Below are 26,952 nucleotides of genomic sequence, written 5' to 3' on the forward strand. Positions count from 1 at the left end.
AATATAATATGAAAACTATTTAAAAAGGCAGTATAACCATTAACTAACTTTTTGTTTCTTGTTTCTCTTCCTACAAATTTTAAAACGCAACAAGCATACATTATAACCAAACCACAGTCCCACAGCTGCCATATTGGATAATTTTTGTCATGTCATTTGAACATCCAATCAGAACAAAGTTATAATGCGCATGCGCCCGGTCGCTAGGTTTTACCATATAAAATTTCACCGTCATTACGCCCGTAAAGAAGTATAACTTCAAAAAACTTTGTTCGATCCAAAAAAAAAATAATTTTAGGAAAAAAACAAAAAAAAAACGTTTAAAAAAATGTTGACCCACTTTTGGACCTGGCAACATGCAAATTTGTTAAAAGGGGTTCGCTTTGAGTAAGATTGTGCAAAAAATCCGAATCGGAATATTTTTCCTAGCGGATGCGCAGTGGCTTTCTGGACTGCTCGTATTTGTGAATGTTGGTAGGTGGTGAGTACTCTGAACCTCGTCACAATCGTAGGTATCAGTCTCCTGGTATCCCTGGTATCTTCTCAGGCTATTAGTACAACCTTCCAGAGACGCCAGTTCTTAGCCTGTTTAGCGGTCTTCTTGTCGGATAAGGCAATTTGTGTCCAGCAGCCATTTCTTCTGAAGTAATAAAACGTATGGTAGCTGACGCTTGCCAAAGTTTTTCCAAGAACACAGTCTGCTTGGCTGAGTTTGGTAGCCATACAAGCGGATTTATTTTTTTAGTTGTTAAATCTTAGTGCATGTGTCACTGTGCTAGTTCCAGGGCCCCCGTAAGAACTACTGGCGCCTGTGTGCAAAAAATGATTTTGGCGCCCCTTAAGGCATTTTGATAATTTTTTTTATTTATTTTTTTTTTGAAGGTAGGTAGGTAGGTGCAAATAAAGCAAAATAGGAACAAATAACACCATAACAAATCTTAATTAAATAAAGTTTAAGGGGCTTTATTGAATCAATTCTGCTGGACCATCTTGTCACACATAGAGGGTTTAGACTTAACCCGAGAACATTTTTGCTCACCTCACAACATCCCACCTTTTTGTGGATGGCGAACCCAGAGTAACGCGATTTTCAAATTTTGTCCATTTGGTACGTTTTTACTGCAGCGGCTGGCTCGTTAATCGCTGAAAGATCGTCGCTGAATCTGAGCATTGATTGCGGTATACTGCTTGTGTGATTTGTTGGCGGTGCGTGTTTCGGAGTTTTGTATTTGAGAAATTTTTGTGAAGTGAAGCTTGTTTTTATAAGTATGTATCATTTCATAATTTCCTAATCAATGGTTGTTTATCACAATTTTTAAGTATCCTTCTTCATGTCTTTTTTTAAATATTGCATGTTTTTCTAATCTTGTAGCATTGGGCAATTCTTTCTTCATCCTCTATTTCCTCTGCTCGCATGTATTTTAACAATAATTGTTTTCTTTGAATAATAATATTAATATTATCCGTCTGTCGTCTGTCCGTCCGTCCGTAAACATAACTCCTCATTATACCAGGTAGAATGAAAATGAGGTGTCCAATGAAAGCTTATGATCCAACGATACTACTACAGGTGAGAAAATTTGACCTAAGACTTCCGCTTTTAGAAATGCAACCGCAAGTACTATTTTAAAGTCAATAGTACAAGCGATGTAATATTCGACGCGCTATAGCAAGATGAGAACAAATATATACCTACTTCTGGTTTCATGACTGTCTGCCCGTCTGTTCGTCGTCCATGAAAATAACTCCTCCGTCATTCCACTAGGTAGAATGACAGATGAGATGTCGAACGAAAGCTTATGATTCAAGGATGGTACTAAAGGTGAGAAACTTGACCTAGGACTTCCGGTTTTAGAAAGGCGACCGGGAGTACTGTTTTAAAGTCGCCGGAATAATAATTTAAGCAATATATTATTCGACTCACCTTAGAAACACGAGAGCAAATGTATACTTCCGGTTTTCTGACTATCTGTCCGTCTGTGAAAATAACTCCTTCGCCATGGCACTAGGTATAATGGCAAATGAGATGTCGAATGAAAGCTTATGACCCAACGATGGTAATAAAAGTGAGAAATTTCACCTAGGACTTCCGGTTTTAGCAATTCGACCGAAAGTACTGTTTTAAAGTCGTCGGAATAGTACAAGTGATATATTATTCGACGCGGCTCAGCAATACGAGAACAAATATATATTTCCGGTTTCATGACTGTCTGTTTGTCTGACCGTCAACGAAATACGCCACTATAACCGCCCAGTGTCTACGATTTTGTCTGCTCTCATACTCTCAGAGCAGTCACCAAAAATCGACACTTGCTGCCCCTGGGTACAAAGGTTATAGACGCTTCAGTCAAAACGGCTCCTACAATCCACACAACCACACGCACAATCAGATACACCGCATTCACTGTTCAGCTACAGAGTTGCCAGATGTGATTTTATAAATCTCCCACTTAGAAACTGAAATTCCCTCAAATTCTGAAATTCCCTCAAATTGAAGCTCAAATCTCCCAAATTTAAAATTTTGGCACATTTTAATGAAGTAGTAGTCATATGTAAAGAAGAGTAAACCAAAATTATACTACTTATTAACAGAGGCCCTGGAAATAATTCATATGTCCTATCGTCTTCGATTATATGAGAGTATAATATACAGTTCTATGTACATTCGCAAATTTAATTTCCCTAGACGGTTTCAAATTACCAAAAAATTGTGGGAAAACACCCCAATCTGGCAACCCTGTTCAGCGACGATCTTTCAGCGATTAAACGAGCGAGCCGCGCCAGTAAAAACGTACCTTTAGACGGGACTTACCATAATAGGCATAATACTTATAACAAATCCACAGGGTACCAGGCGGTGCCGTGGTCGAAAAATTGTTTAAACAATTTTTTTTAAACAAATTCACAAAAGAAAATTTTTCATTTTGAACAAATTTTTTTTAGATAACTATGGCCATTCTGAGTAAAAATGGTTCCTTGTCATTTTTCTCTAAGATTGATTGTTGTCGAGTTATACGCGATTTAAGATTTGAAAAATGCGAAAAAATTACCATATACGTAACTCGACAACAATCAATTTTAGAGAAAAATCACTAGAGACCTTTTTTGCTCAGAATAACCCAAATTATCTAAAAAAAATTGTTCGAAATGAAAAAATTATTTTTGTGAATTTGTTTAAAAAAGTTGTTTAAACAATTTTTCGACCAAGGTACCGCCTGGAACCCTGTGGATTTGTTATAAAGACCTATTTTTGAGTAAGTTTTTGCAAAAAAAAAACAATCGAAGTAATTTCGCTAACGGGGGCAACGATACAGCTTGGGCTATAGCGCTAATTGTTAATAATTAAAAACAACAGCTTCGTAATAAAATAATGACAAAAATTTCTTCAGGATCTTGAAGGAGGGGTTTTAAACTTTGACTTCGTCGCTTTTTGACTCTCATATTAATTATTTTTAATCGAGTTATTAAGCCTTAAAAATGGCCATTTTCGCATTTTTAAAGTTGAAATCCCGTATAACTCGACAACAATCAATTTTAGTGAAAAATGACAAGAGGAATTTTTTACTCAGAATGACCCAAGCGATCTAAAAAAATTGGTTCGAATGAAAAAAATTATTTTTGTGAATTTGTTTTAATAATTTTTCGACCAAGGCATCGCCTGGCCCTCTGGATTTGTTATAAAGACCTCATTTTGAGTAATTTGCAAAAAAATCGAATCGAAATAATTTTGCTAACGGGGACGACGATACAGGCCGGTCTAATTAGTTATTTGATGGGTACGCGATTATCAAATATTGTCGATTCATCATTTGAGTGTCACACAATCGTTGGCTTATAGATGAGATAGAATTACCGCCCACACACTACTACTTACATGTTTAGAATTTTTCCACGAAATCAGGGCTTAGTTAGGTATTTCTTATCTACAGTTTTGTCTACGGAATGGGTGTTTGTTATTTTTATAGCAGGATTTTTTATTTTATATCTATAGAAAGACTAATAATGTCATCCAAACAAAGTAAAACTGATCTATTTAATTTCTCAACTTTTATTTTAAAATTAATTTTTGCTTTTTGATTTTTTTTGTAAATATTTTGCAATTTTTGATCCCCAATTTTTGCGCCTCTAAAGGATGGCGCCCGTGTGCATTACACACTTTGCACTTATGGTAGCGGGGGCCCTGGCTAGTTCAACTGTATCAATACGATTGACACACTGCAAAGTGTTGACCGGTGTTCCGGTATTAACCATATTACTAATAATTTTTATATATTAGGACTCCCAGACAAGAAGCTCTATCCAACCGTATCGGCTGTGTATGGCAATACAGAAGTTTCTATGGTCTATCTCGGTCCGCCACTGGATGGCTAACATACCCTCGGATATACAGTGTATATTCTAGTCAAATAAATTCTAGTCAAAACCAAAAAACCAAAGAAATTGGAGAGAGAATTTCAAACGTCTGTTTTAAAGATGGTTCAATTCAGGTCAGTCCGGTTTGCCCAATGTGATAAATAATAACCGCATTTAATAACACTAGTTATTATTTTCTACGAAAACATTTGGTTTGTATAAAAACTTTGTTTATATTTTCTATTCGGTAGAACGTTGTGACATCTTGCTATGCTTGGTAAAATACCAATAACACTATAATCATATTAAACGCTATGTTCCTATGTCTTCTATCAGTCTATTCTAATAATATAGCTAACCCTCTGAAATAACCAATAAATCAGAATTATTAGTCCATTTACTCAAATTGAATTGATTGATTGATTTACTCATTTACAGACATTTGGCATACACATAGCTAACATGTCAAAGAAAAAAAGTGATATTGGAAGTGCACCCCTTGTCGGGGGTGAAATATACGTTCAAAATAAGTCCGGAAGTGGATAAACTGACAAATTCTAAGCAACTTTTGTTCTATCGCAGTTTTTGATTAAGTCAATACTTTTTGAGTTATTTGCGAGTGAATATGTTCATTTTCAACAAAAAAAACCACGTTTTTAGACGGTTTTTCGCAAATAACTTAAAAAGTAAGTTTTTCGTAGAGAAAAAACATTTTTTAGCAAAAATCTAGCTTATAAAAAAGTGAAAAAAATGGTGTATGTGTGAGGTATCTAAATCCAGTAGAAGCCGAGTTGTAGCTAATGAAAAATAGGTTCATATTCGTCAAATTCCAAATCGAATATTAACGTGAAATAACCAAAAAATGAAGCTCTTTTGGAGACAACAATTATTAGGGATTCCAAAACTCTCAAACAGAAAAAACATGTAGGTTTTGCTTTTCTGAATATTTTGGACTTGTTATTTTTCTGTAAATGCTCAATATTTTTGTCCATATATTGCAAAATATTTAACATTCTACAATATATTGATCGTATGTAGATCTCATTGAACGATTGCGCAATATATTGCGTCAATCTACAGGACTTGATTTTTATTGTGCAATATACTAATATTGAAGCGTCTGTGGCCTATATTGCGCAATATTGGTTCAGTTGTGTTTTATCACTCTTGTTGTTAAGATCGTGGTGCGGTTAAAAATATGGCTGCCAAAGGAAAATAGAAAGGAAGAAAGTTTATTATAATTTCTGTGGAATGTCAAGACTAAAATACACACAATATGATCCAGATGCAGAAAGTTTTGAAAATCATTTGGTTCAGCAATTCTTAAATCATTTAATAAATTGTCATGAGTGTACTTATTTCTTTTTTTAAACGATTACTTCATCCACCTGCGTGTATTTTCCTTCGTCCTTTTTATAGATACAACTAATGCAATAGCCACACACTTCACTGTCTTATTCCACATGTTGACAGCACCAGTTTCAGTCGGGAATTAATTTATTGTGCAATAATATTGCATCGTGTGGGTCGACCTACTAAAAAGTTGGTTCAAATATGGCTGTTCAAAATTTGCCTACACTCGTGATTAGTGGATTGTTCAAGCCCTTTCCACTACAGCTCTTTCAAAAAGCACTTTGAACCGATGAAACTTACAGATCATATAAACAATACATACACGAATAAAGCAACGTACAATTTTTTTACCAAAAAAAGGGACCAACTTTATTTTGAGCGTAACTGGCTTACTTTTTATCTAGAAACTTTTTTAAAAAACAAAAATAAAGCCTTTATAAACACTTTTAAAAACTTGCAATGAGTTGTCTCCAAAAGAGCTTTATTTTTTGGTTATTTCACGTTGAAATATTCGATTTAGAATTTGACGAATATGAACCTATTTTTCATTAGCTACAACTCTGTTTCTACTGGGTCTAGAGACCTTATACACCGTTTTTTTCACTTTTTTATAAGCTATATTTTTGCTAAAAAATGACTTTTCCGGACTTATTATGAACGTATATTTTTTCACCCCCGAGAAGGGGTGAAACTCACCCCCAGGGCAAAAGCACACATCGGCACAATATCGCTTTTTTTCTTTGACGTGTTAGCTATGTGTCTGCCAAATTTCATGTCAATCCAAGCGGTTCTTTTAAATTTGGAGTTTTGCAATAATTGAATAATTGTGAATGGACTATGACCCATCACATGTGACAAAAATTATCTAAGATAAATTGGAAGGAATTCACAATAAGCACCATACATAAATGTTCTAAATTTTAACCTATTGCAATGATCTTGCAAATATGTTGCAATGATCTTGCATTTATAACTGGATAAGACTAATTTCTATGCTTTTTTGTAACATCGACTTTTATATAAAAGTGGAAATGTAATAGAACCACTTATATTCAATGAGCGATATGATTATAAGCATCGCAACTTTTAAAAACCTACGAATAGAAAATATAAAAACTATCGTAAGAGATCACATTTCAGTCAACATGCTATGTAAAAAATGTATAGGTGTAAAAAGTATCGTGTAATGTATATCAAAGCTACCAAACATTAATTTTTGTGTAGATATTTTGCAAGTTGTGATTTAAGTTTTGGCTCAAATAGTTCTCACATCAACATGAATAGCTGGAGAACTGTCCCTCTTGTATCATGGAAGTAATTAACGGTTTGATAAAATAAAAATCCTTTTTTATTTTTCCTGATGATGTGGTGACATCATATGATGCTGTTGAGAATGTAGTTACCCATTGTTGTAATCGTTCTGATTGAGACTGATCAGAAAATAAATTGATATAAGTCTTCGTTACATCTATTAAGGAATTTTAAATCCTACATATTTTACAGTAGGGGAGTCAATGGAGTTTTTGCTTACGGAAAAAATCAAACAAGATAGAACTTTTTGTAATTTCATTAAGAAATGATTAATAAACAACATATAAAAAAATTCTACTCCAAAAGTGGGTGCTTCACTTATTATTAAACAAATGAACTGCGAAATTAGTTGTTTTTCTAAATACCTACGAAAATATAAATCTTAGAAAAAAACTGACTCGACCATTGAAAAATTCAGGAAATGTTACACAAAAAACCTTATATTAAGATTCTTCTAAAATTAAATCTACAGCTTCTATAATTCTCTATTTATGAGCCCCTTAAAGTCACTCCTCTCACAAATATGGGCGCACTGTATAGCGGCGTTCGACGCAGCGCGCGTTTGTGTTAATTTATTATAATTTTTTAACTAATTGATCAAATTAAATTTTACAAATTGGAAATGAAAGAAGAACATTAAAGCTATCTTACAGCTGTAATAAAAAGAAAAAAAATATGGACATAAGTACGGTGTGCGCTGAAATGAGACAGACTTACATGAATTTTGTTATGATTTAAAAATGTGTAACTAATACAATTTTGCCTATAAAACTCTAAAATGTACACAACTTACTTTTCAAATATCTTACTAAACTGTGTTTTATTAAAAAAAAATATCAAAAATTTAATTCAAATGATACGACGCGACGTCTCAAAAAATGTAATTTTTGAAAACTTCGTAATTTTACGGAATTACTCTCTTTAAAGAGGATATTACTCAAGTTTAAACGGATATATTACAATTTTATAGGTATTTTTTAAGATGTATTCTTTAAAATGCACTAAATTATTTTACTTTAAAAATGAAATAAACAACTTTCTTTTGAGAAAATTAAGAAAGATAAGAAAATGTAATACAAAAACCGAAAATTATCAGTTAAAAAAAGTTTATGCAAAGTCATCAAAACTTTTTTCCGTACAACTTACCTAAAATACATTTAATAACAAGCTTAACCAATAATAAATGTCCAACAAAATTTTTTTTGAGCTTATACAGTATGTCTGCATAACTTGGAACTTATTGAAAACTTTTTTATTATAAATTTCACGAAAAAAGTTAATCTTCATAAAATGCTGTACATCGTATAGAATCTAAGATGCAACCATCAGATATCAATTGTTATTAATTTTGTACGAGGTATGTCAGAAAATATAAATTTCGCTCAAGAGTTTCAAGAGGCCTTTATATTTCACAATATCGAAAAGTGTTATTAAGAAAATTTTTTGGAATTAAAAACTATGTTGCAATATTCAATTACATCCTTCTAATTGAAATATTGTGAACTATAAAGGTACTTAACTCTTAAGTGAAATTCATATTTTTTGACATACCTCGTATGAAATTGAAAAAATTTGATATCTGATGATGGCTGCTTCTTAGATTTTAGACCAGATAGACCATTTTATAAATAACTTTTATTTCGTAAAATTGATAATAAACCAGTTACTTAGGTATCATAAATGCATAAATGTAATAAAATAATGTTGGGTATCCGTAATTTGACAAAAATTTGCATTTTTTTTCAGTTAAAAGAATTTAAATTGCATATTAAAACATAGTTTTTAATTCCTAACAACTTTTTACAATAACAATTTTTGATATTCTGAAATATAAAGGTACTTTACTCTTGAACGAAATTCATATTTTTGACATACCTCGTATAAAATTGATAAAACTGTATATCTAATGGTTGCGTTTTAGATGTTAGACCATGCAGAGCATTTTATGAAGAATAAATTTTTTTTTCGTAAAATTGATAATAAAAACGTTTCTCATATGGTCCCTAGTTACGCAGACAAGAGCTCAATTTTTTTTTATAATTGTCAGATTCGGATTCAGCATAATCAAAAACTAAATAGAAACATTTTTGATCAAAGTAAAATGATGAATTCAACGATATTTTTAAAATTATTTATACAAAACAATTGTTATTGTTTAAAACATTAATAAACAATTAGCGGCTAAGCCAGTGAGTAGAACTTTTTACTTTAACATAATATGTATATACAAACTAACAAAAAATGTTTTAGAAAAACATAAACTTGATTGAATTTTTCCGAAACAATGCAAGTTTTCGTTCTGTATTGACTCCCCTACAGAACATAACAGTAAAACATAACGATAAAATCTCCGATATTTTACATCCAAACCGTGAGTTATTTTTATTTTGTACATACTGTCCAGACTTTCTTTGTTTTTCAAACTAATGCTCTATCTTGTGGGTTTCTTATTTGAAATATACGCCAGTTAATTTTAGATTGTTAAAGAAAAATATAATCCTTGATCACGATCTAATCAGACTATGACAAAACTTAAATCACTGATCTGTATTAAAAATAAAGCTTGACAGAAATATGATCATATAACTTCCAGTCCACTCTAGGACCATTTTAATATATTTATTGCAATATACGGGATGATAATATTGAAAACTCATCTAAAATCTCCTACGCGAATTTCAAGTACTATAAACCCAGTGAAATTGTTTGCTTTTTTGTTACGTTTTCTCCCATTTTTTACCGCCTGTAAGTACTCACCTTTATCAAAAGTATTCAATATTATCTATACTTAAAACCAGGATTTGCATAATGTTACTTTAGTTTTTAAGCTTAAATTGATATTTTTATACAAGACACAGTTGAATTTATTATTTAAACAAATGTTAAACAAAATACGCACGATTTATATTGTGACTTTTCCTATCAAATTCCTTCCACTGGAATAGCTTATACAGTACTCGTCTAAGGTACCACCCAACTGTTCTGAACCACCAAACTTTAATGAAACGTTGGGTAACTAAACTACGCTAAGTGTATATTTTGTATGATGTTTTAGTTATCTAATCGTTAAAAATGACGGACGGGCGCCATTTTATAAAATTATTTTAAATTTCGTCATATGGCAAGTAATATCTTGCTTCAAAGCTCTTGTGTTACTCAGTATGCTACTAGTTTCTGTAAATGGCGTCTGTTTAAATATTAATAGCCCAGTAAATGAACGGGAAATACGGTGTAATTTTCAGGGTCCACTCAGAATTGTATGAAAATTTGGATTTAAGTTTTACTTACCCTCCACTTCAAAGTTGAACTTGTGGTACCCCGTTGGAACCCTTCTCTGGGGGGTAAAAAACGCGCGTTTCAAATAACTCCGGAAATGGATAAATTGACTAATTTTAAGCAACTTTCGTTCTATAGAGTTTTTTTATGTAAGTCAATGCTGTTTGAGTTATTTGCGATTAAAAATATTTATTTTTCGACCAAAAGAAAGTTTTCAGGCGGATTTTCGCAAATAACTCAAAAAGTAAATAATTTATTAAAAAATATATTTTTAGCAAAAATGTAGCTTAGGAAAAATCGAAAAAAGTTGTGTATTTGCTAAGTCTATAGATCCAGCAAAAGCAAAGTTGTAGCTCATGAAAAATACGTTTTTATTCGTCAAATTTCAAATCAAATATTTCAACGTGAAATAACCAAAAAATGAAGCATTTTCGGGACAACACGTTTAAACTTTTTTTAAGTGTTTAAAAAAAGCTTTATTTTAATTGTTTATGGGTGATTCGCCAAAATAGACGGCAATTTCGAAGTAGGGAAATTTCATTTAAAACATGGTTTAGAATTAGTCCATTTTAAAATATTTTTTATAAAATGAGCTATTCAACTTAGCCATGATACCAGCAGAGATCATTTTTAAATATTTTCCGAAAAACGGAAATGTTATGACTTCGGAGTTGACAAGTGTCCACGGTGTTGACGTAATTCTCTGTTGATTCAAATTTATGATCGTAACAATTAAATAAAAACTGGTATGTAATAAAACTATACAAAACACTTCCATTTTGATATAAAGTACTACAGAAAAACATGAAAAATAGGTAAAATATCAATTGAGTCGGAGTTGATTTAGACCGGCCTTCGTGTTGACAAAACTTTCCAATATGTAGCCGTGTCTTTTCCGTTAAACTTCAAAAATCTAATCTGATTTTGAACACAATCTTGGCATTTCCTTTCTACACATTCTTCTGTCTTTTCTCCATTTTCTCCATGTCAACATAATTATTTGTTATCCGCTTCCACACATGAGCTCCATGTTTTCACATAATGTGCCTACATAGACAGCAGATGTCTCTTTTATCAACATTAGAGAAGACTACCCAAAATGGTATATTCTTACAGAAATAAGCATAGCTGCATAAAAAATTACTTTCTTTCATAAAATCTTTATTTAACGATTTTGGGGGCTTTCGCCTTCATTTTTCCGTCGTACTCCAGTGTATACGAGCCATTTTCTGTAAAAAGAAGATAATTACCAAACCGACCGAAACATCTTGACAGCTTACCCAGTAACCCTTTTCCTATAGCAGACTAAATTTAAATTGTATTTTTTTAGTTTAAGAATGACCATTCACACACTTTAAACAACTCCGAGGCACGTTCGTCAACTCCGAGTCACGACTGGGCTTCGGAGTTGATTGCTTCGGTGTTGATGATTTCATACATTTCTAATTCTACTTTCTACAAAATATTAAAAATAATTCTGCTTTATTCATCGTGTGTCAAAAAAACTTTATAGCGCATACTTAGAAGAAAAACATATTAAAAAATTAGCAAAATTAAGCTTTTACGAAGGCTTCGGTGTTGACTGTATAAAAACATACGCTTAGCTTAAGACACCTTGAAAAATTTTCTATCGCTTAACGATATTCTGTTCGTCCACTTTCTTCCACAATTTGGGTTAGACTGAAGCGTTCCTCTCTTGTCAAGTTGCCTGCCATACAGTATAGTGCAGTTTGGCCTAAATTTTCATATATTTTCATGAGGCCTCGGTGTTGATGCACAAAGTTGGTTACAGTTTTTAGTAGTAGATTTTTATGGTTTAATTTTAAAAATGAAAATTATTAATTTGACAGTTTAAAATTACATTGGGTTTTTAATTAATTATTGATAAAATAATCTGCACTTTTGTAACTCTTCAGTGTGTAATACTATAAAAACAGATCAAAAACCAAGGTGGGTTACAGCCTCGGAGTTGATATTTTGACATTAAAATTGCATAGAATGCTTGTAAAATACTTTTTTTTTAATTAATGTTAAGTGACGTACATTCATCTATTGTATAACTTAACTTTGGCAACACAATTTGAAACACAGTATGTAAAGGACTTAATAAAAAAGCGAGTTACACAATAAGCCGCTTATTTTGGCGAACCACCCTTATAAAAGTTTCCATCATTAAAAATAAGCGAGTTACGCTATATTACGCTAAAAAAGGGGGCCAAATTTATTTTGGTAATAAAAAAATCGCGAAAATTTTCCCGTGTTTAGCACCCAAATGAAATTAATCGTTACCGCTTTACAAACACTTTACTTTAATTATCTATTTTTTATGTGATCCGTAAGTTTCACCGGTTTAAAGTGCTTATTTTTGAAAGGGTTTTAGTTGAAAGGGCTTGAACGAGTCACTAATCACGAGTGTATGCCACACTTTGAACAGCCATATCTTAACCAACTTCTGTCTTACAGAAAAACAAAATGAAACTAGCATATTTATAACAGCAAATCCTACATTTTTTTACTCTTTGAGATTTTTCGTATCACTATTACTTTTTAAGTTATTTTGAAAAAAGGGTATTTTTCCAAAATTTTCAGAAAAAATTATTTTAACTATCAAACCAAATATTTTCAAAAATGGGCACTTCAAACCGGTCAAACTTACAGATCATATAAACAATACACATACATTTAAAATAGATGGTAAATCGGCAACGATTAATTTTATAAAATTATGCTAAATAGAGGGATATTGTCACGATTTTTTTTACAAAAAAAATAGGCTAACTTTTTTTCAGCGTCACTTGATTATTTTCAATGCAAGAAACTTTTGTGAAAAATAAAAAATAAAGCTTTTTAAACGTTTTAAAAAATGTTAATAAGTTTTTCCCAAAAATTGCTTAATTTTTCGGTGATTTCACGAATAGAAATTAGACTTGGAATTAGACGAATAAGAACGTATTTTTTATGAGCTACAACTTTGCTCTTACTCGGTTAATAGACTTTACTAATACATAAAAACTTTTTTTTTTCGTTTTTTTTATAAGCTACATTTTTCCTAAGAATATTTTCGATAAAATAATTACTTTTTGAGTTATTTGCGAAAAAGTGCCTGAAAACGTAGTTTTTTTGTCGAAAAATAAACATTTTCAAAACATTTTCAAAACAAAACATTTTCAATCGCAAATAACTCGAAAAGTATTGACTTACATAAAAATCTGTATAGAAAAAAAAGTTGCTTATCATCAGTCAATTTATCCATTTCCGAACTTATTTTAAACACGCATTTTTTCACCCCCGAGAAGGAGTGACTGTCACCACCCAAGTAAAAGCAACCAACGGCACAAATTCAACTTTGAAGTGGAGGGCAAGTAGAACCTAAATGAAAATTACACTCCAAAACGGCCATTTACTGGGCTATAATGTTTACTGTGTAAAACAGGTATGATTACCCCTAATAATCTGATAGTTTCAGCATTTTAAGAAGAAACCTCTGACAGATCTACCTATTTATTTTTGTAGCCTCGCAAATTAAATACATTTATTTGTTTAGTTTTTACATGTTTGTTTTGTTCCTGTAAAAAAGATGACGTCATCGACATTATTCTAAAATGGTAATATTTGGCATGTTAGTATACATTACTTGAAAGCTTGACTAGATGTGTTACAGTATGTTCCTAGATTTTTGTACGATTGTGCCGTGCTGTTCAATAACGCCACCATACTTCTGACAGATGTCAAAAACAAATGAATTCTATCATAGTGTGCGAAACTGAAAAAATAAATTCGCGTATTCGTACATTTTTCATAAAAGCTGAAGACTAGCATATTAATGAGGGAAGAAATTCCATTTAATTGTCACTATTAAAGATTGAATGATCGCTATTTCGAAATAGCACAACAAACTAGAAATATACTGTGAATAGTAATTATTATGCAACGAGCATTAATGACCGTCATTATGATGACAGTATGAGGGATACGACATGAGCCGCGTAGAGGCTAGAATACGAGCACCATAATGGCAATTAAAGGCGAGTCTACCTCCGAGAAATTGTATACATACATGATTTTTTCAGTGATCATTAAGAACAAAAAAAAATATATATTCAATTTTATTTATTTTGTAATACAACAAATGAAGTAATCCAACAAATTCTAACAAATTGAATGTCAAAATACGCCAACAGCTTTGTATCGGTCCTATCTTCAAAGAGGCCCTAAACAGCACAGACCAAATCAACAACGTGATCAAATTCCTCGAGAAGAATCAACTGTTTTTTCTTATGTTTAACTATATTATTTGTAATTTCTATTATATTACCATGTAAACTGTAAACTGTAACTCGCGCTAATGACCATATACGAGGTCTGGCTTATACTGCTTATACTGCTACTGGTCATACTGCTTATGAAAAAGAGTTTTATTTTAAAAATTATTCTACAATCGAATGCTCTCCTTCAATATATTCCCCTTCCCTCGCCACACACCGTTCCATTCGTTTTTTCCATTGGTCAAAGCAATGCTGGAGGTCTTCTTTTGTTAGAGCTTTTAGGAGCTCCGCCGTTTTTCGCTTTACCTCTTCCATCGACTCGAACCGGATTCCTTTTAAGGCAGACTTGATCTTCGGAAACAGGAAAAAGTCACAGGGTGCTACATCAGGCGAGTACGGCGGGTGTTCGAACACTGGAATGCCTCTAGCGGCTAAATAACGCTTCACAGACAGCGCGTTATGGGCAGGTGCGTTGTCCTGGTGCAAGATCCACGGCTTGTTTTTCCACAGCTCCGGCCGTTTCTTACGAACTCACTCTCGCAGCGTTGCCAAAACTTTCAAATAGTAAGTTTGGTTTACAGTTTGAACCTCTGGAACCCATTCTGTCATCACGATGCCGTTAATGTCGAAAAATTTCCATTAATTCAGGCTCTTCATGTAACCTCTCAAGAAAATCTGAGCAGATCTGTTGACGGACGAGCTTTTGGTCAGGGGTCAAATTTTTTGGGACCAACTTCGCACAAACTTTCTTCATGTTCAATTCGTCATGTAAAATTTTTCTGACAGTTTCTTTATCGGCGTTTACAGTCTCAGCAATCATCCGAATGCTCATACGACGATCTCCGCGCACAATTTCATTTATTTTGGTCACTGTTTGTGGAGTTGAAACAGAGACAGGTCGACCTGGACGTTGGTCATCTTCGGCGTTCTCTCGGCCTTCAGAAAACCATTTATACCATTCGAAAACACGCGCACGAGATAGAGAATTCTCACCATAGGCCTCTTTCTACAAATTATAGCACTCAGTTGGAGTTTTTTTAATTTAACGAGAAATTTCACATTAATCCGTTGCTCATGTTTTTCTCACACATTGTTATCGGCACAAGAAAAAACACGTTTTTTTCTAACCCCTACAGAAAAAATACTACTACAGCGACAAAAACGTGTTTTCGTACTGAAGGAGTAGACACTTCTAGCTATCCAATGCTGCATTCGTTTCCCACTCTTCCCCGCTAGGATGCTCTCTGCGCGCGCAGTCTCGTTATTTAATAGCCAGACCTCGTATGTCACATATACTTTAATTTAAATAAAAAAGAAATTAAGTAGTTATATGATTAAATTATTTTCTTGATTTTATATTTTAAATATTACAATTATTAAAATGAATTTGAGGTTGGATTTTCAATATCCCTATCGTCTTCAGAAATTTTCTTAAAAAGATTTAATCCTGAAATTTTTCCGTGTTTTTAAATATTCTTAACTGTCAAAGCCTATGCATTTGACTTGACATTGCTCATTGCGCATGTGCCACCTTCGATACAGACTTCATCCCCCGAGTCGATTGGTTAAAAATCTGTATGATAATGCAAATCTGCATCATAATGAAGCCTATTATGATACTGGTAATGAAATTGTAATTGATTATTAAAATTATTAAAATATGACAGTAAAAAAGATCGTTCAAGCGATTTCTTGCCATATTATCCCACTATGTAAATATGCCTTAGCGCAGTCACCCAAAAATTTATTAATTTATGGTTTATGGTCAAAGAATATATTTGGTGGGGCCGCGCACTGTATATTATGCCCAAAATGGTTTGAACTCTTCCAAAACTTTAAAATAATAAGTAATTTGTGTTCTTTTGTTATAAATAATTGGATGAATGATACACCCTTTGTAAAGATAAATCGTTTATAAAAAATGCAAAATTTGTTTTTTCTTAAGCTGTAAGTTTTGATCAACTGTGTCTTTTCTAACCATTGCCATGTACAAAGATTCCTAATTTCCTTAGTAGAATTGGTGCGTATTGCATATTTTGTAATTTATAGTTAGGTAGTTAACATGCATTCGGGTGCACTTTTGATTTTAGTACTTATTTAATTCAAAATGACCTTTTTATTCTTACTAAAGAATTGATATTCACTATTAAATTTTTAAACTTTAAAAACGCTGAAAGAGCAACAACATATTCATAAGCAATAGTTTAATTTTATTACATATTTAGTTACAAAATTGGTCAGATGATAAAACGGTTGATTTAGAAATTAATTCTGTCAGTAAGATTTTTACATCCATTCATAAATCACATATTATGTATACCATGATACATTACTAAAGCACGAAGTACACATAAAGAAAGAAGAACACGAAGAAAGTAATCCATTCCGATTTTACACTGTAAGACAGATGTGTAACACAAAAACGAACAACCGCCGCGTTGCTCAGAATTGAAAAGATGTGGAGGATGGTTCTTTGGATCATTCTTACTATTATAGTACCTAATCAAAAATAAAATTGGAGAAAAAGAATGAAAATTATAAGATGGCAGATATTAGAGCTAAACCGAAAATACTGAATAAATAAAACGAAGAAAGTAGGTTAAAAACAATTTGACAAAATAAAAAATATGAAAAAAAATCTTAAGAAACGCTTTTCTTTAGTTACGCGAGTGACCAAAATTAAAAATATAAAAAAATCAACTAAAAAGCAAAAAATAAAAAAAATTAAAACGAATGATTATTCGAAAAAAACTGTTGAGACAGATTAAATATACAAAAATGTCACACATTCGTTAAAAATTTTTAAAAATATAACACATTCGTTAAAGAAAAGCGTGGGGCGCGAAAAGTAAAAAAGTATCTATCCTCAAACCATTTATTCGAAGAAGACGCACCCCACGCTTTTCTTTAACGAATGTGTTAGATTTTTTCAATTTTTTAAGGATAGGACACATTTTTTGCATTTATTTCAACATTTGATACAGTCGGAAACATGAAAGAATGCCCATGAACGATCACATCAATCACTTATTTTGTATTTGCTGTCTTTTTCTATAACAAACGTTTGTTATTTATAGAAAAAGACAGGAAATACAAAATAAGTGATTGATGTGATCTTTCATGTACATTGTACATTTTATGTAATTTCTTCATACATTTCTTAAATCAAAATCATTATTTACACCTATTACAGTTTTCGCAGTCTTTCCATCTCTTCTAATGCTTTACTATTGCACGGTGTAGACCCTGTTAATTTCTTGCAATGCAGTTCTTCGATGCGCAAGCCGTATAATGATCGCACTCGGCTCAATGCAACGTAAGCCTGTCCTTCCGCAAACACTTTTGGCCCAAATTAATTGTTTTAGGCCTAAACAATTAACGTAAAAAGTGAAATTGTGTATAGTTCATATAATTAGCTACACTCTGTAAAAGTTTCAAGTTTCTACATTGTAAAAACAAGAGAATTTAAGCATTTTCCATTCAAATCGTTTTTTTATTTAAACAATAAATTAATAAACATAATTTTTTTTATTGACTATTCGTGTATTGTTCCCGCGAATGCATATGTCTGCAAATCTTCATTCATTTGCATTGAAGAAAAGGCTGTCAAATTAACGTCTAAAGATTTGACCCAAACGATTGAACTAAAGAAAAGCGTTTAAAAAGGCGCCACTTTGTCTTTTCTTCGAGAGACAAATAAAACTGGTAATACAAAAATACATAAATATAAACAAGCAATTGGACTTAGTAAGTCCTATGTATTCACCCAATGTGACTGAAAATGGAACAGCAAGTCGATATTTGAACTCTTCGTGTAAATTACGATTTCACTAGTTTTGAGTCATTTTTGCGAAACTTCCGGTCATAACTTTTTAACCGGAAACGATATCAAAACCGGAACTAAATATTCGAGCTCGACTTTTGAGTACGCGATGATTGTATACCCGATGTACTATTTCTGCGACTATAATGTGGCACTTTCGGTTACACATCTTTAACCGAAAGTGATATAAAAGCCGGAACTATATATTTATTGTTTTCATCTTGCTAAGGGGCGTAGAATAATATATTGCTTGTACCTACTATTTCAGTGACTTTAAAACTGTACTTCCGGTGGCAACTCTAAAAACCGGAAGTCCCAGATCAAATTTCTCATCTTTGATACGTTTGTTCTAGCAAACAGTCAAACTAGTCAAAAACCGTCAGCAAACAGTTGGTCAATGAGAAAACATAATACAGTCACCAGTGCTATCCCATCTACTCGCGCTGGTACACTATTCGCTGATGGTTGCAAACCATTTGAAACTGATGCTAGAACAAACCTAATACCATCCTTGTGTTATAAGCTTTCATTCGACCCCTCGTTTGTCATTCTATGTTTTAATAACGGGGAGTTATATTCCCTGACAAACAGACAGACGTGCATGAAACCGGAATTATATAATTGTTCTCGTCTTGCCCAGGCGCGTCAAAAAATATATGCTCGGACTATTTCGGCGACTTTAAAACAGTACTTCCGGTTACAACTTTAAAACTAGAAGTCCAAGGTCAAATTTCTCACCTTTAATACCGTCCTTGGGTTATAAGTTTTTATTCAACACATTCTACCTGGTATAATGACGGAAGAGTTGTGTTTACGGACGGACGGACAGAAGGACGTAGATAATTCAACGTGTTCACATTTTTTCAAAATGGTTGAAAACAATAAATGACACGTAACAATAGAACAAAAGAACAAATAGATTAACTACTTTCCTAAAATGGAAAAAAAAAGGAACAATCACACTTACCTTATTTGGTCTTAATCAAAATTCATTTGAATTCTGTTTTTGATGTCCAAGAGAAAAGAAGATTACCAGAAAAATTAACAGATTACCAGAAATACAAAACTGTTACATACTGGTTATATTTATTACTATTAGCCGAAACAACTTTAGGTGGACATATTAATTCAGAAAAGAAATTTTTATTAAATTACAATTTGATAAACTTTATTAGTGTTGTACATAAAAAACAATGGTAATACACAGTGGCGTAACAAACTCCGTCGGGGCCCCCCCGCAGAATTTGAAATGGGGCCCCTTTTAATCCGGGAGCAGTCGCGCCGTTAGAAAAAATCCAACTTTTTATCATTTTCCGTGATAACTTAATGAACAATTTTGCAACATAACTTTCCACTTGTAAGTGCCTCGAAGAAGATTGTAGTAATGCTTAGGATTTTTTTTTAATTTTTTTTTAATTTCATTTTTATTTTTTTTTGTGGAATTTATGGCTTTGGTGGGAACCAATTAATTTTAAAATTGTTAGAAATAGATATTTTTAACATAACAAGCAAACAAAAATATTATAAAATTGAAATTTGTTTTAAATTCGTATTGCTAGATTTTGTTCTACGCGCGACTGCTTACGTGACAGAAGTGAGCGCGACTGCTCCCGCGTTAAAGGTTAAACAATTACTAAATACGACTTACTTAACAAAAACTTTTTTGTGTTAGCGTTATCACTCACTGTTCATAACAACTTACATTTCTCATCTTTATCGGTATACAGACCCATTCCAAAAAAGTGTGTTTGCGTAGCTTGGAACCTGTGGGAAACTTTTTTATTACATATCTATATTACGAAAAAAAGTTATTCTTCATAAAATGCTCTGCATGGTATAAAACCTAAGTTGCAATAATTAGATATTAAATTTTATTGATTTTATACGAGGTATATAAAAAATATTAATTTCGCTCAATAGTACCTATACCACCTTTATATTTTACAATATTGAAAAATTTTATTATAGAAAGTTATTCGTAATTAAAAACTATATTTAAATATGCAATTATATCATTCCAGTTGAAATATTGTGAACTATAAAGGTACTTAACTCTTAGAGAGAAATTCATATTTTTCGATATACCTCGTATAAAGTTGGTAAAATGTGATATATTACGATTGAATCTTCGTTTTCAGATAATGCAGAGCTTTTTAAAAAGAATCTGATAAGAATTTTATAAAGAATTTTTTCGTAAAATTAAAAAATAATCAAATAGTTATTATAATTATTGTAATAAAATGATGTTGGTTATCGGTAATTTGAGAAATATTTGGAAAAATTAATTATGTATATACAAGGATGTAATTACATATTAAAATTAAAATCGTATATTGTTAAAAATATAAAAGTACTTTATTCTGGAGTTAAATTCCTATTTTTTGACTTACCTCGTATAAAATTGATAAGCATCAGATATCTGATGGTTTATCTGGCTTATTTTGTATCTCAGATTTAAGACCATTCAGAGCATTTCATGAAGAATAACTTTTTTCGTAAAATTGATAATAAAAATGTTTCCCATATGGTTCGAAGCTACGCAGACATACCTACTGTATAAGTGCTCAAAAAAATTTATTTTGAATTTTCAAATTGTAATGTCTGACAGGGCCGTAACTACCATTGGGGCAACCGGGGCAGTGCCTCGGGGCCCCCGGCGAAGGGGGCCCCGCGATTGTAATCGCGTTATACTGCCTATAGGCAATATAACGCGATTAAAAACCTACATTATAGCCGAAGAATGTAAGTTATGTAGTATATTTTTTATAAAAACAGAAAAGATGTTATATCGATGGTAAATATTTAGCTTAAAATAATGTGATTTCAAATTTTTTTTTTGTGTTGGTCAACTAAAATAGCAATATATAGGTAGGTACAGTAAACTTCAGTCATGGAGTACATTAAAATGCGTTTTCAAGTGGCTAAATATCAATTTTCCCGGACTCCTTCTGCTGGGTGATTAACCCCAGACCTCCCGGTAGGGGGCCCCCGGATCACGTTTGCCTCGGGGCCCTTAACATCGTACTTATGGCCCTGATTTAATGACATGTTCGAATTCAGAATAATCAAAAAGCAAATAGAAACATTTTTAAACAAAATAAAATGATGAATTCGCCGATATCTTTTAAAATTATTTAATATAAAACAGTTTTATTGTTTAAAGAATTAATAAACAATTAGAGGCATCTGTGAGTAGAACTTGTTTGATTTTTTCCGAAACCGAAACAATGCAAGCTTTTCTACATTGACTCCCCTAAAGCGTAACTGTTATAATTTACTTATCTTACCGTTGATCTATTGAGAGATTGCCAATGATTACCTACACAAGAAAAGTCGTCAATAATTGTTAAATAAATGCGTACCAAACTGATGCAACTATAACCGTAAAACAACACAAACATAAAAAAACATTCAATGCAAACAACCAATATGAAATTACTGGCGATAATATTGTATCGAAATACTAAAAGTAGGTAAAGAACAGAGAGAAAGAAAACCCATTTTTAGATTTAAAAATATTGTTCTTAAATTCGTCAAATTGCAATTCTAATATCTTTCAATAGTCACGTACAAAGCATTATATAGTTTATTGTCGCTGCCATAAAATTTCGGTAGGCCGGAAAGGATTAAGTTTCTATATATTATGAGATGATTCACTTGGCAAATGCGTCTAGTTAGAAATTTTTACGTTTTTAAATTTAAACAGATAACGTAAAAATAATATAACAATAACAGATTTTTACATAATATCAGATGACAAGATGGGGCCCTTAAGCGATTGGGGCCCCCCCGCAAGCTTCACACTGCGGGGCCCTCTGTTACGCCCCTGGTAATACACAAAAATACGGAGATATACCCAAAAGAAAACTATAGCACTGCACTACGCTAGGTACAAATGGAACAAAATAAGAGTAATTATCAGATACATTTTCTTTCTTTTTATGGTTCAACGAATGGAAATATTCAGCTCAGTTATCTGCTGAAGCAAGATAGTAAAGTTAAAAATACTTATTGCGCATTTATTTGTTTTACTATACTTGCTTCTACCGTGGACTTATAATAGAAGAAGCACTGTTTCTCAACGAACAATTGATGAATTATGGACTGCCTCACCTTCACTCCCATAAACATTTAGAACAGGAAATCATAGTAGGATTCTTGACAATAAAGAACACAAAAAACCTATACTTTCATTCAAAGACAGAAATTTTACTTGACTTTTAATGGAAATTGATGGTACTTAGCGGACAAGCACCCAATACATGGCGATTTAGCTGGACCCAAAAGCCCAACTGGTAATTAATAATATTTCTGGCCAATTCCAAATTGGAAGAACTTTGCTTTTATCGAACCATTTAAATCAGCCAATAGGAAAAAGTTATCAGGCGCAATTTCATTTAATTTCGCTCGCGGCGATTATTAAACAAACAAACACTTTAATTTTGTTAGCAACCGCTCCCAATAGAAACAAATGATTGGATTTTTGTTTATTCATATCGAAGAGACATTAAGTGTTTTACGCCAAAGTTTTTAAGATGATCATAAAAAACTTTCTTTTGAATTTGAAAGATCTGATTGTAAGTTACAAAATATGCAAGAGGTAGTGTAATAATAATTATAGTATTGTAAATTTGTAAAAAAGTCTGATAGTCTTAGAATTTTTGTAAAAATTTGAAAATAGCACTCTTATAAATCCGTAAAATTTGGCACCTTGCAAAGTAATTGGATTTTTGATAAATATTTTACTTTTTTTAAATAATATTCTAGTGACAAACTGTCACTGTTAAACTGTCACATTTAAAATTCGAATTTTACCTACAGCATTTTTACTGGTATAAAAAGTGGTTTTTTTGCTGCTTTCTTGGTCTGCAAAAACAATTATGTCCTCTCTTTACTTTCGAAAAATAATATTTTTTAATAGTCCAGGAACTAAAGCTTTTCACTTCGCAATTTTTACAGAATGGATCGATTTGCTTGAAAATTTGAGAACAAGTAGTGGATAGTCCAAGGATTAAAATCTATATGATGCCGAAAGGCGCTTTTACCATGGGGGTGGTTGCCACCCCATCCCGGCGGTGGAAATTTTTTATTATGTTTTGACCGCAAAAGTTGATAAAAAAATTCATTCTAAGCAAAAAATGTTTTATACATTTTTTTGATAAAATGAATAGTTTTCGATATATTCGCTATCGAAAGTGTTAGTTTTATATCGAAAAAGATAAGTGTTTTTCAATAATATACTAATTTACGATTCACTCAATTTTTGCCGTAGAAAAAATTTTCTCAAACCAATTTCTTGGGAATTAAATAACCTACAATTTCATATTTAAACATTTTTTCGTATCTCTGATGCTAATCTTTCTATTCTGAAGAAATCGGCATTTTTACCAAACTACAAAAATTCGTTATTTGCTTTTAACTCCGGTTTTTTTTAAACTAATCGTTCTAAGCCAGTCAAACTTCTAGAATCTATTAATAATACATAAATAAAGAAGAATGAATAAGGCCAATGACTAAAAACACCGCTAACTTACATTATTATGCTTCCAATTGGATTTCTCCTTTTTTTTTTCAAATAAATATATTGATTTTTTATCCGTAACTTATCTATTTTTTATCTTAGAAAATTTGGCAAAAAAGAAGTTTGTTGGTTTTTATAAGGTATATAAGCCTATTAATATTAATTCTTTTTAAAATCCTCAGTCGCAAAAGGAGGTGACTTTGAAAGGGTTGGTAAAGGTGGTTTTTGCATGTTATTACAAGTTTTAATTATCGATAGCTCATTCAATTTTTGCTGTATTAAAAATTTTTGCAAACCAGTTTCTTGAAAATTAAATAAGCTACAAGTTAATATTTAAACGCTTTTTCGTATCTCTGATGCTAATCATTCTATTCTGAAGAAAAAGCCATTTTTTTCCAAACTACAAAAATTCGTTATTCGCTTCTAACTCCATTTTTTAAAAAAATAATCATTCTAAGTCGGTCAAACTTCTAGAACCCATTAATAATATAAAAATAAAGAAGACCAAATAAGGTTAATGACTAATTTTAATTAGGGTGGTGATTAGGAGGTTGCTTCGGATCACTTTTTCGCAAATAAAGTAGGGACTAACATTCTTTTCAATATATGTCACTTAATTTTTGAGCTAAAGACTTTGTTTTTATTTCTGGAAATAGATATTTTAAAATGCTTTAAATTAGTCTGAACAAGTTATCCTCGAAAAATGCATAGTTTTCCCGTCTTTTGACTTTGAAACTACAGTATTTAGCATTTGACAAAGAAGAGCTAACATTTAATAATGTATAGCTCGATTACTATTGGTCTTAAAAAAAATTAAAAGAAACGGTTTTGTTTATTGTTTCAAAAGGTACATTTTTGTTAAGTAAAGTTGTTTTAATAAAACGAAAACTTTTGGAGTTATTGCCGAAAACTTATTAACAACATTGATTTTTTCGATATAAAACTAACATTTTCGATAGCGAATAAATCGAAAACTATTAATTTTATCAAAAAAATGTATAGAACGTTTTTTGCTTAGAATGAATGTTTTTACTAACTTTTGCGGTCAAAATATAATAAAGAATTTCCACCCCCCGAGATAGGGTGACAACCACCCCCATGGTAAAAGCGCCTTTCAGCATGATATAGATTTTGATCCTTGGACTATCCACTACTTATTCTTAAATTTTCAATCAAATCGATCGATTCTGTAAAAATTGCAAGGTTTTGACCTATTTTAAGCTTCATTACTTGGACTATAAATCAAAGTACGTAATGTTTTTCATGCACATTTCAGACAAAATAATAGTCCTGGATCCCGCGTACCAAAAACAAGTTTATTAATAGCAAACTGAAAATTTGTTAATAGCTTAACGGTGTCTAGTCGGACAAACTTTGATGCACGGGAACACTGGAACAGGGGAAGTTTTAATTGTGGAACAGGTTACAGATTTCAAACGTCAGACTATGAAAACGTCATATTTATGTATTTTGTCGGACAGAACTTCCAATTGATTTGTTACCCTGTCATTAAACTCTCATACAAAAATCAGACTGCCATTTACCACCAACAAAATGCCTGTCATTTTACATATTCTACGTGCCGGACTTATTAAAATACCAAACATATTTGTCGGTCAAACATTTTTTCATATATTATATAAAGTTTGCTATTGAATAAACTTAAAACTGCTAGTTTTCACAATTATAAACTTTTCACGATGACACGTTCCACAATTAAAATCACATTCCACAATTAAAACTTCCCTTGTTGCAGTGTTCTCATACATCAAAGTTTGTCCGACTAGACACCGTTAAGCTATTAATAAATTTTCAGCTTGCCATTAATAAACTTTTTTTTGGTACACGGTATCCAGGCCTATAATATTTATGTTTTTCTATCGCTTTCAAGTAACATGAAGATAACTATAAAATAACATTAACATTCAGATCATTACTAATTAAACTTTCACATAATGTTTTTTCACGACAGTCTTTTCCTTCCTAGTACTTTCTTTCCCTCGATATTTTGTTTCACTATTAGTTGAGCATATTGGTACTTATTATTTCTCAGTATGTGGCCTAGGTATGATCTTTTCTAAGTTTCACTGTGTTGAAAAGTTCATATTGGTCCGCTTTCTTCTAATCATCCATCATCCAAATTTCTATGTGTTGCCAGTTTACATACATAATATGTACATTATCAAATTGTTACGTATTTTATTTAAAAAATATTTTTTTTCGAAAAAAAAATTATAGTATGTTGATTCCTACTGTAAGCTATTCCAAACGACAAAACCAAATAGTCATTTATCATTAGTTATATATCAGCCTAAGGTATCTATTGCATTTTATCTTGCATCATAGTCATACCAAGAGTTGCCTTTGGTCAGTAGAAGTACGTTATTTGTTTATAATTCTGTGATATTTTTTATCAATTGACTAGTTTTGTATTCCAAGAAACATCGTTGATAATAAAAATAACATATAGAATGATACTGCTTTTTAGAAAGATTTTTTGCAGCCGTCCAAAAGTTTTTATTAGAATATTAGAAAGGCTTTGAGGTATTTTTTATTAAAAGGTAAAAACGATCAAGGTTAAAAAACGGGATCAAATGAGCCGGTGAAAATGAAAGTGGCATAAGTCAATTTAAACCATGTCTGAAGAATAGAGTAGATTTCCACTCCAGAAATCGTTCTCAAAAAGAAAGAAAATCTACAAAAATCTGGGAAGATTTTATAACCTGATTTTTTAGGTTATCTTCTTCTTCACGTGCCATATCAGAATTATCCGACGTTGGCGATCACCATTGCGAAGACTTCTCGATCTTCTGCAATATGGAATAATTGTCCTGCATTTGATATCTGAGTCCATTCACGAATGTTGTATAAATTTCCCATAAATTTCTACAGTGAACAAATATTTTCAATATTTCAACACATTAGAACCTTGTACCTGTCCCATGCATTAATAGATTTCACAACTAAAGTTACTCAAACCATCAACGATGGTTCATTCGCCATAGCCACATTCCTGGATGTGCAGAAGGCTTTCGATCAGATCTGGCACG

General features: G+C 31.9%; 2 protein-coding genes across 2 annotated transcripts in view; one reads left to right on the forward strand and one right to left on the reverse strand.

The window, feature by feature from the left end:
* LOC114332273 (F-box/SPRY domain-containing protein 1) overlaps positions 1 to 5,053 on the forward strand; it is a 31,219-nt gene extending 26,166 nt beyond the window's left edge. Inside the window, exon 4 of the mRNA XM_028282046.2 lies at positions 4,277 to 5,053. Coding sequence (XP_028137847.1) covers positions 4,277 to 4,371 — 95 coding nt within the window. The 3' untranslated portion in view covers positions 4,372 to 5,053. The remainder of the gene's footprint in view (positions 1 to 4,276) is intronic.
* LOC114332274 (transcription factor Dp-1) overlaps positions 1 to 26,952 on the reverse strand; it is a 487,697-nt gene that overhangs the window by 112,450 nt on the left and 348,295 nt on the right. The window lies entirely within an intron of this gene.

This window comes from Diabrotica virgifera, chromosome 4 (assembly GCF_917563875.1).
Source record: "Diabrotica virgifera virgifera chromosome 4, PGI_DIABVI_V3a".
Taxonomy (NCBI): domain Eukaryota; kingdom Metazoa; phylum Arthropoda; class Insecta; order Coleoptera; family Chrysomelidae; genus Diabrotica; species Diabrotica virgifera.